This window comes from Barbus barbus (genome assembly GCF_936440315.1).
Source record: "Barbus barbus genome assembly, chromosome: 3".
NCBI classification, from domain to species: domain Eukaryota; kingdom Metazoa; phylum Chordata; class Actinopteri; order Cypriniformes; family Cyprinidae; genus Barbus; species Barbus barbus.
Window position 1 is genome coordinate 29819265 of NC_136731.1, and position 11364 is coordinate 29830628.

Here is an 11364-nt window from a genome sequence, read left to right on the forward strand (position 1 = left end):
TATCAGCAATTTTGGACACCAATCACATTGGAACTAATTGTATAATATGAACAAAAATGAAGACAAAATATTGTTTCTTGTACAGTTCTAAAAATAATTTTATTTCTTTATAATATTTGTACAAGGCAACAGTGCAAATTTGCTTCTCTATTTACAGTCTATGTACAATTGTGGTCAAAATTTTGCATACACAGTATCTGCAAAATGTTAATTATTTTACCAAAATAAGACGGATCATACAAAAAGCATGTTTTTTTTTATTTATTACTGACCTGAATAAGATATTTCACATAAACAATGTTTACATATAGAACAGAAGAGAAAATAATAGGTGAATTTATAAAAAAAGTTTACATCCCCTTGATTCACAAGCTGTTATCCACAGCTGTTTTTTTTTTTTTTTTTAGTTTTTTATGAATCCCTTGTTTATCCTGAACAGTTAAACTGCCTGAAATTCTTCAGGTCCCATGGTTTTCCAGCATCATTTGCGTATTCGAACCCTTTCCTACAGTGACTATGATTTTGAGATCCATCTCATATGCAACTATTACAAAAGGCTCAAACGCTCATTGATGCTCCAGAAGGAAAAAACATGCATAAAGAGCCAGGGTTTGAAAACTTTTTGAATTTGAAGATCAGGGTAAATGTAACTTATTTTGTCTTCTGGGAAACATGCAAGTAGGGGGAAGTCGTGGCCTAGAGGGGAAGTCGTGGCCTTTAGGGGAAGTCGTGGCCTATGTCACTAAAACAAAAGTACCCCCAGCATCTTAGTGCATCGTGTTTCCTTCTGGAGCATCAGTGACTGTTTGAACAAAGGACTCATGAACAACTATCACTTTTTATTTTTATTTTATTTATTTATTTTTTATGTTTACTACTGAAATGTTGTTGTATGCATTTGTCAATTTTATTTCATTTCTGTATTTTCTTAAATAGGTGTGTATAGAGTATTTACAGAGTGTTAACTTTTTGTTTTACTTTTTCTTATTTGTAAGTCGCTTTGGATAAAAGCGACTGCTAAATGACTGAAAGTAAAGTAAGTAAAGTAACTATCACAAAAAAACAGCTGGAGCTCATGCAGGTAACACGGTATTAAAATTAAAGTGTATGTAAACCTTTGAATGGGGTAATTTTTTATTATTTTCTCTTCTTTTATTTCTCTTATTTCGTCTTATTTTAGTAAAATAATTAACATTTTGCAGTACTGCAAAGTGTATATGAAATTCTCAAGAAAATGTGACAAAATGTTTAGTTTCTTTACTGGGAAAAAATCTGATCCTTCAGAGAGTGCACCTGAAAAATAAGATGTAAAAAAATTATGCTCACTTATAAAACCACATCAAACCACAATCTAATTTCATCTTTATTCAGGCCTCTTACTGAAGTGTCTGACACAGCTCCTAGATTGCTGGCGTCAGTGGTTGGGATGACAAAAGAACTCAAGCGAACATCAGTAGCACTGTACTATAGAGACCAAGCAAACAAAGAAAACAAGTAAACCAAACTGCCACGAGTGTCAACTTACAGTACATTACAAACAAGGGAAAGTTACTTTTGAAATGTATTTGACTACAGATTACACTTTAAAAAGCTATTTTAGCTGTAATGGAATACAGTTATTGATTTTTTTGTATTTTAATGTATGTAATTAAGATACATGTATTCTGTTACTCCCCAACCCTGATTACCAATCATGCAATGATGGCTTAGTACATTCTTATGAAAGAATGTAAACTGTGAGGGCCACGGTGACTTACAGGCAGTTCTCTGGGTGCGGATGAGAACGGCGGGTCACTGGCACACATGCGGGTGAAGGGTTTCTCTTTGGTAGTGAGGTGCCTGGTGCAGCAGAGGCGCAGAGTGGCAGCAGGGAGGAGGATATGCCAGATGCTGCCATGCTTCTTCACCAGCTCATCCAGCATCCTGAAATATACATGAAGTAATGCTGGACATGTAGAAACAATATATTTCAGCAATACAGATTTTCCTATTCACATGATAAAAAAAAATTGAACTGATCATGAAACGGTTAAAATGTCATCTCAGTTAAGACGTAAATATTAGAATTAAGTCATGTAACATCACATACTGAAAGTTCTCGAATTCAAAATAATTCATTGGCAGCTGAGATAAACTGAGCAGTAAATGCCTGAAGATGTCGTACTCATTAAGAAGCGATTCGGTGACCAAGTCCATGTAACCAGTTTGCCGGTGATGTATGACTAAGGCGTTTGAATTCAACCTCAGGCGTTTCTTCAACTCACGGTTCACCTAAAGAGAGCAAGAAGAAAACTGACAACCATTAATCCATGATATGAAACGCAGTTGTTTTTCCAAAGGAAATTCAAAGGATTTCCAAGCGAATTCCTACATACACTACTGTTCAAAATGGATGTTATCATTTTTTTAAAGGCACTGAATTAAAAGTCTATTATGCTCACCAAGGCCATAAAAACAGTAATATTGTGAAATATTATTACAACTTAAAATAACAGTTTTCTATTTGAATTCATTTTAAAATGTAATTTATTCCTGTGATGATCAAAGCTGACTTTTCAGCCTGATTACTCCAGTTTTCAGTGTCACACAATACTTAAATCATTCTAACATGCTGATAACATGCACAAGAAACTCTTCTCATTATTATCAATGATGAAAACAGTTGTGTTGCCTATTATTTTTGTGAAAGTCGTGGCACATTTTTAAACGATTTTGATGAATAGAAATTTCAAAAGAACAGCCTTTATTTGAAATACAAATCTTTCATAAAATTCTAAATGCCTTTCATGTCACTTTTGATCATTTTAACGTGTTCTTGTTATATAAAAGTTTTTTTTGTTTGTTTTTTAAATCTTACTGACTCCAAAAGTTTGGAAAGGTGTCTGTGTCTCTTACTTCCATGAGGATCCGCCTGGGAAGCCGGGAGAGAATTCCGAGAGGGTATCCTTGCTGATTGATGACTTCAGCGAGACACTTGGCCACATCCTGACTGAGGTTCTGAGTCAAAGGAAACGCTTCCACCCATTTGGAATGGTAGTCAGTCAGGGTCATGATGTGTGTGTGCTGGTCTACTGTCGGAGAGAACGGGCCTCTAACATCCAGCCCAAGCCATTCCCACCGCTCTTTAACCTGAGGGAAAGGCAGTGAAACGGTTTAAAAAAAGCCTAACTATAACGATAACTATAGTGGTGTCCACAGCAAGAGATGATAAAATTATATTCATTTACGTGCATGCTGCCTTATGTCATCTGCTAATTTAAATGGATTTTGATGTCAATGTTTTAGTTATTCTGAAAGTGGTTCCAACTATATCATTCCTCTTAGTTTTTACCATTATAGTTGTGGATTTCAATATTCTCACAGAATTAGAATATTTATTAAAATTCTGAAGAAAAGTGCAGAAAAATCAAGTGGTTTACCAAAAATGGCACTCAATCCTAAACAGTCTGGTGCGGCAGATAGCACCTGATAGGATATCTTGTCATCATATCATTTGTAATAATGTAATTCCCCAGATACGTACTCAAAGTCAAAATTTCTGATGAAACCTAGCAGATACCTTGTGGCAACAGTTGCATCACAGTTCTGATGTAAATCAGAAGAGGCCTTACCTCGATGATATGGGGTTTCATTTGTCCTAAAACTCCATAAGCCACATGAGGCATCTGATTAAGAGAATTATGTACTGATGAACAACACTTCATAGTAATCATAAAGGAAATTTACATTTAGGACTCTCTTTTATTCAACAGTACATCATAGTTACTTACAATATTTAATTCATCGTCTCCAGCCCAGCGGATGTTCTGAAGGAAAAACAACAGTTCATTTATGAACCATATTTTGGTGCATACACTCTTAAAAATAAAGGTGCGCCACAATACCACAGAATAACCTTTTTGTCTAAATGTTTCCATAAAGAAGCTTTAACATCTGAAGAACCTTTCTGTTTCACAAAAGGTTCTTTGTGGCGAAGGAAGGTTGTTCACATTATAAAAAGGTAGGAAAGAGATGGTTCTTTAGAGCAGGGGTTTTCAACCTGTGGGTTGAAAGCATCAATTAATTCAGAGACATTGCCTTGAAGATTTATGAATACGAGCTTTCAAATCTTCAGCCATCCGCTAGGGGGCAATCTGACTCCCGCTGTTAGGCGACAGTGAGAATGGTGTGAAATTAGACAAACTTGGGGGGGGGGGGAACCCCTGCTTTAGAGAACCTTTGACTGAATGGTTCTTTGTGGAAACAAAAATGTTTCTTCTATGCTATCGCTGTGAAGAACCTTTTAGGCATCTTTATTTTTAAGAATGTAGGAAAGGGGGAAAAACAATTATGTGAAAAATGAAAATGTTGATTACATTGGGCAAACAATATCCACTGTGAAAGAAACTGGGTATAGTCATGCTTCTGTCGAGAGCTTCATCACCCAGGATGGTCCACTGTGGGCTGAAAAAGCACATGGAAAAACATACATTAGGAAAGAATAACAATTAAAACAGAATAACACCACCACAGAATAGCATGTATCTGATAGAGGTTCTCCTTCAGACGCTGTTGCAGACCTTTTTTCCGGTTCGGTCAGTTGCTGTGTGGAAATGCTCTTTGGGTCTGTTCTCGTCTGGCTAGAACTACTTTTGGTTGTGTTTGGCTGTAAACTCTCTGTAGTTCTGTGCTCAGACTTTTCTGAGTTAAACTCTTGCGAGGTTTCTGCAGTCACTTCAGGTGCCGCTTGACCAGATGAAGAGGCGGGAACAATTCCCTTAAATTCCAAATGATCAGAAAAAGGGAAATTTTAAATAGCACATTTATATAATGAAAAGGTATAGTAGTAGATAATGGTCTTAGGTTGCATGATTTGTCAAGTCCTCCACAGAACACATACAATAAGCCCAACTAATAAAAAATAAATAAATAGATTACACTTTCAATAAAACATTTGCAATTGGATTGTAAAAGATGTTTTTTTTGCATGCTCGGACTGTTGCATTTACACTATTTTGACCAGAAGGTGTCACCAGATATTTAGAAAGGGTCAAAACAGTGAACGAAGGAAACGATTTTTTGATGATGCGGCATCAGTGTAGCCTTAAATCTGTAATATATTTTATTATTTATGGTCTTATATTTCTGATCTATAATTTCATTTTAGAAATTGTAATTTATCTCTAAATGCATTTTTTAATTGTCTGTGTAAATACACCCTTCGTGTGCAATCCAAAGAAATATTTCAGAATTGCAAAATGCATATAAAATGCATAAAAAGTTTCTGTAACTCACCAAAGCTCTTCTGCTTCTAGGATTGATTTTAACCTGTAGGCAATAAAGTTTTTTTTAAATGTGATGAAGAAAGATTGCATTTAAATGGGTAGTTGACATAAAATTTCAAGCAGTTTCAGCATTGTGGTCTGGCATAATATAATTAAACAAATATTATTATATTTATTTATACTAAACTTGCTTTACTTTAAGCTAATATTTTATTTTTATGATTTAATAAAAGTAGCAGCTGTAGCCTAATGGATAGAGAGTTGGACTTGTAACCTGAAGGTTGTGGGTTTGAGTCTCAGGTCTGGCAGGGATTGTAGGTGGGGGGAGTGAATAACCAACACTCTCTCCACCCTCGATACCACGACTGAGGTGAGACCCTTGAGCAAGGCACCGAACCCCCAATTGCTCCCCGGGTGCCGCAGCATTGCTCCGTGTGTGTGTGTGTGTGTGTGTGTGTGTGTGTGTACTTGGATGGGTTAAATGCAGAGCACAAATTCCGAGTATGGGTCACCATACTTCACTTTAAAATGGTAAATAACCTAAGAATTACCAGTGACATAAAACAGGCCCTGTGCATCCATTAAAACGTGTAAATTTGAGCATAAAATATTGATATTTACAAGCAATCCATAAACATGTATATTAAAGAACACCATCATCACGTATGCTCCTATCATCACCTCAACTTTTACTCACCTTTCTTTCTAGGTATCGATTTGGGAATGAAAAGATGGTCGGCACAGCCCATGAATGAAGTCTTGTTCTCTTCCCATCTTCAATCAAACACTTCTTTTCAAAGTGGATGGAGCAGATTTTACTGTTTGGAGCAGGTTTCCAGTCTTTCCATCTTAAATTTTTCAGCCACTTTTTCAGCAAGTTAGAGTCTTTCATCGGGAATCTGAAATAAAACAAAATACAAGAACATAGCTTAATACTTAATACAGTCTGCCACTTTTAACATTTATGAAGTGAAATCTTTGCACTTACTTGTGGAATGAGAGACTCTTGTTCTTCGCAGTGTTTTTACAGTTATATGCACAACAATGATACACCATCGTGTTTGGAGGCTCAGCATTTAAATGATCTACCAATTGTATATTTTTCTAACGGAGGGACAGATTGTTTTATTTAGCCTTGTATTATATTTCAAAAGACGCTCGCGCAAACAGACTGGGCACCAAAAACCAAAACAACAGAGCTCTGCTTCTTCTGTGGTGTCCAGCTACGAGAACCGGAAACGCAGCTGTCGCCACCTACTGGCCAAAATGAGACTCCAGCTCAGATTGAGTGATATTGCTTGGCTGCAAGTTATCGCAATTAACAAGATTTTCTCTTGGAATCTGTTTACTTTTAATTCAGATTTTTTTATTATTATTAATATTTGTAACATACATTATGGCTGTACATTTTAAAGGACATTCAGCATCGGTTATGCTGAAATGAAATGAAGGCCTAGCCTATTTCTTTTTTACACTTCCACAAACAGCAATATGCTTTAAGAGAATATGTGGCAATGCAGTCAGATTCATTGTTGTCATAGTTATTGTTGTTTAGCCTCTTATTTATTTTTTTGCAACCCTTTTCATTACTTTTTTTTAAATGATCAACTTACAGACATAATAAATATAATAAACAATTCAGAGAACACTGTAAAGTGATTCTAATCAATCATTTAGCACACTTTTTATCATCTTTAAAATGGAAACACCTCAAATAGCCTAAATGTGCTGTGTACTTCTTGATCTAACAGAAATTGTGTAATTCTGTCAGGTTTTAAAAATTTGGGAAAAGATGATATCATTGAACAGCTATAGATGGTTTGGTGCATTCATGCAATATGTTTGTGTAAACTTTGCAACAGAAAATGTATTGTGTTTTAAATTAATTGTGTGTAACACGACAAGAGGGCATAGCTAAAACTTTCAGTTGCACATAGTTAATAGAGTTGTGGTCTGTCCCATTCCTCTTGAAAATCTGTAAACAAGTGTAAAAAAAGTGTTCACACACTTATACTACAATTGAATTTTCCATAAAATTTCCCTATTCAGAATAATTTGCTAATTAATCTTTCAGTTTGCAAACCAGTTCAAGCAATTCAGTAAAAAGAAAAGGCTCAAAACAGATCCACTCTCAAATACGATACCACCATGCCTCGTATGTTTCAATAAATATGAGCCTCTTTTTTTAACCAATGCAGTGTTCAACATAAGCAGAAAATGAATATAGATTTCCTTTAAGCTTTTGTTAATTTTGCAGATAAAAAAAAAAAAAATGAAATTGCAAGTTTTATATGACCCATAGGAATCCAAAACTTCTCGAAAAACTGTTAAAAAATCATCTTAATATAAAAGCACCCATCTTTACCTCCACCAGAAGATCTCCTTCCCTTAAGTACAACAAAGATCTCCCCCTTGTTTCCTGAAAATATATGTGAGATGAGGGATCGGTTTAATTTATGCACCAGTCCAATTAACAAGCAGCCTAATGCACACAATGACAAAAACCTACTTCTCTGGCCAGGTCGCACTGGTTGAGTGATTCCTAAAGAGAGATAATAAACTAAAAACTCCCAAACAACTTAACCAACCTTAATAAAACAGATTTCTCATTTTTAATTCAAGTTGTAGGGTAAAGTAACACTGGAGCAAGTAATCACATTTCACATGATAGCTATAAATTTATTGATTTTTTTTAGGCTAATTATAGCCTAGTGCAGCCAAAGTCTTGAGTTAAAGAGAAATGAAGACACTGTACCTGTGCTCCTGCCCATTAATTCATGAAACTGCTGCGATTTGGATGGCTTCACCAGATCAGCAATGCGCACTAATATATCTGCTTCCTTTGGTGTCTCCTGACAAAGACAAATGAACAGAGTTCAGACAGTTTACTTGAAAAAAATGAAACTATATTATTACTGACACAGGCTAATAATGAAAAAAAAATTCAACCTGCAGGTTCTTCACGGTCCAGATATCCCTGTCTTCACTGGGACAAGATCCAACAACATTCACAGTTTAAAAATGTCCATTATTTCAAGATATTGTAAGCTTTGTGTTTTGTGTTTCAGATCCTCTGCTGTTTGCCGCAGATGCTTAGCCTATATAGAGACATCAGGCACTACGCTCTCCTCCCATTCACACATATTTGTGACCCTGGACCACAAAACCAGTCATAAGTAGCATGAGTATATTTGCAGAAATAGCCAAAAATACATTGCATGGGTCAAAATTATAAATTTTTCTTTTATGACAAAAAATCATTAGGATATAAAGATCATGTGCCATGAAGATATTTTGTAAATTTTCTACCATAAATAGGCCTAGGTAGACAATTAAAACTTAATTTATGACTATGCATTGCTAAGAACTTAATTTGGACAACTTTATTTATTTTTAATTTTTTGCACACTTAGATTACAAATTTTCAAATAGTTGTATCTCTATCCAGCCAAATATTGCCCTGTCATATCAAACCATACATCAATGGACAACTTATTTATTCAGCTTTCAGATGATTGACCAGCATATGAGTTCAGTTGCTTGATGTTTAGGTCCTCACCACATTGTCTGGTCAGGACAGTTGAACTGTTTTTTCTGTTTTCATCTAATTTCCTCGCCTCACTCTAAGAAAAAAAAATGTCACAATGGGTTGATGTTCACTCTTTAGTGATAAATCGAAGAAATATCACAGTGTTTGGTGGTTCACGTATGTAGCGTCAGCTTTGGTTTCATTCTTTCATGTCTAAGACAACTTCAAATTTTCCAGGTAGTATGATTATACAAATACATTTAACATAAAGGGTTGTTTTATATTGAAAAGAGCCTGAAGAAACCTGAAGAGTTCCTGCATTACTGTAGCGACATACATATCTATAATAATGTATTATAATAGGCATAGGCCTATACCATCCTTTCATGATGTTCATTTTTTTTGCCAAGCCTGCAGACAACTCCTATCTGCAATAATAATAGTGTTTAGTTTGAAGTATTTCTCACCAAATACACCAGTACTTTTTGCAGACATTGCACATCAGAAAGGGAATTAAAATAAGTGGAAAGCACGATGAGAAGTATTGTTATCAAAAATCACATTTATCTTTAAGTGAAGTGACATACTGCCAAGTATGGTGACCCATACTCGGAAGTCGTGCTCTGCATTTAACCCATCCAACGTGCACACACACAGCAGTGAACACACACACACACACACACACACCGTGAACACACACCCGGAGCAGTGGGCAGCCATTTATGCTGCAGCGCCCGGGGAGCAGTTGGGGGTTCGGTGCCTTGCTCAAGGGCACCTCAGTCGTGGTATTGAGGGTGGAGAGAGCGCTGGACATTCACTCCCCCCACCTACAATCCCTGCTGGCCTGAGACTCGAACCCGCAACCTTTGGATTACGAGACCGACTCACTAACCATTAGGCCACGACTTTCCCCCCTGTGTATCCAGAGGGCACACATGCTGTTCATAAGTGTTGATTTGACAACTCTGGTATATATTTCCACCTCCTGCACCTCCTCATTGTCTTTGTAAGGATAGATAATGAATAAAACTCCCTTTAAATTAATAAAGCATATATGAATTGTAAATCTATGGTATCTATAGATTATACATGCAAAAAGTATACTTGAGCATTCTATTGCACCCCATTGGCAAATTACACTAATGCTGATTGCTTTATACATCCTTTGTTTTTACTGGGATTTTGAGGACTTTACATAACATTTCCACAATATACTTATTAAAACTTTTTGTTTTCTTATAACTGCGTTAATCATTTTCACTTCAGTTTGAAAGCATATTCTAGAAACATATATGTAATGTCATGTATCCTATTACTTGTTCTCTGCTGTCTCTGATATCAGACAGCCTGCTGAAATGATATCTCTTCATTTCCTCTGTCATCCTTGTTGTTCGCAGCAATTGCCTTAGCAGGGTGTCAGCAGGGATTGGGTTTGCAGGTCTTGATGTGTTGATTGCTTCTTTATTCTGTCACTATATTTTTATGACACAGTAACTATGATTAAAGATATAGTTTGAACTGCAGCTTTAACCAACAGCTACAAAGTGGGAGCATATCAGCGATTCTTATATGTATACTTAAAATAATGCAAATGGATCTTCAATGAAGATCCATTTGCATTATTTTAAGTGTAAATCTTGCCTTTTCACTAACGGTCTTCAAACCAGACAGTTTGCATGACAACATGCAACAACATTTGTTTAATTCTTCCATAATGTTCCTTACAGTATAGTTTGATTAAAATGAGGTGGCTTTGGGGCTGACAAAAAATGTGAGAAAAAAAAATGTGAGAAAACATCATGGCAACACTAAAAGTCTGAAAAAATAGAGCACAGTGTAATGTATAATTTGAAGAAATGTTTTCCATAGTCATTTTTTACAAGTGTTTTATCAGTATTTTTAATTTATACTGCATTGCACTGTGTTTTAGAGTTAACAGAAATGTTGGTAAAATTAATGGATAATGGCCCGGTTTCAAAGACAGGGTTTAAACTAAACCAGGATTAGGCCATAGTTCAATTAGGACATTTAAGTAATTTTTGCAAACATACTTAGAAAAAAACATTACTGGTGTGCATCTTAAGGTAAAACAAAGGCACTGTTATATTTTAAGATCAGTTAGAGCAAGTTTCTTTCAGTTGAAACAGCTCAGATTAAGATTTTAGTCTGGACTAGGCTTAAACCTTGTCTGTGAAACCGAGGGAATGTCTCTTGCAATGAGCTGCCGGTACATTCTCTGTTATTTTATGGAAATTATAGTGTTTTTTGTGTGTTTGTTTGTTTTTTGCAGTGTTCAAGATTTACAAGTGACTATAAGCTCTGCACTAGAGGTAGGCTATTATTTCATTCTCAGCCTTTGAATTTAATCGTAAAGTTCGTTTGTGGCTTCTTCATTTATTATCAGTTATCTCATCATTAATGCTAATCTAACAGTCAAACACTCCCTATAGTGTTGCAGAGCCCGATTTTGTGTTTCTGCATCAAGCGCCGTCTGATACTGAGAAAAAACACCTCCCTGTATTCAGATCATAGTCTTACTAGTCTATGTTGTACACCACATTTTACAGTATG

The 11364-nt window shown here is 35.7% G+C and overlaps 1 protein-coding gene across 5 annotated transcripts; it reads right to left on the reverse strand.

Moving 5' to 3' along the window:
• Positions 1-79: 79 nt before the first annotated feature.
• Positions 80-6491, reverse strand: LOC306853472 (uncharacterized protein). Of its 5 annotated transcripts, XR_013782742.1 has the most exons (13): positions 6253-6491; positions 5962-6163; positions 5275-5307; positions 4560-4756; positions 4356-4443; positions 3771-3806; positions 3612-3665; positions 2896-3129; positions 2165-2271; positions 1758-1923; positions 1381-1464; positions 1206-1293; positions 80-197 (listed from the first exon to the last, which is right to left on the reverse strand). XR_013782742.1 is itself a non-coding variant. In XM_079390914.1 (12 exons), exons 1-12 carry the CDS (start codon positions 6318-6320, stop codon positions 1258-1260), a joined length of 1305 nt encoding a protein of 434 aa, XP_079247040.1. In that variant the 5' UTR covers positions 6321-6491; the 3' UTR covers positions 414-1257. The 5 variants fall into 5 exon arrangements, 3 of the variants coding, with proteins under 3 accessions (XP_079247040.1, XP_079247039.1, XP_079247041.1); XR_013782741.1 differs by lacking the exon at positions 5275-5307; XM_079390914.1 differs by lacking the exon at positions 80-197 and having other exon boundaries at positions 414-1293.
• Between the last annotated feature and the right edge of the window lie 4873 nt (positions 6492-11364).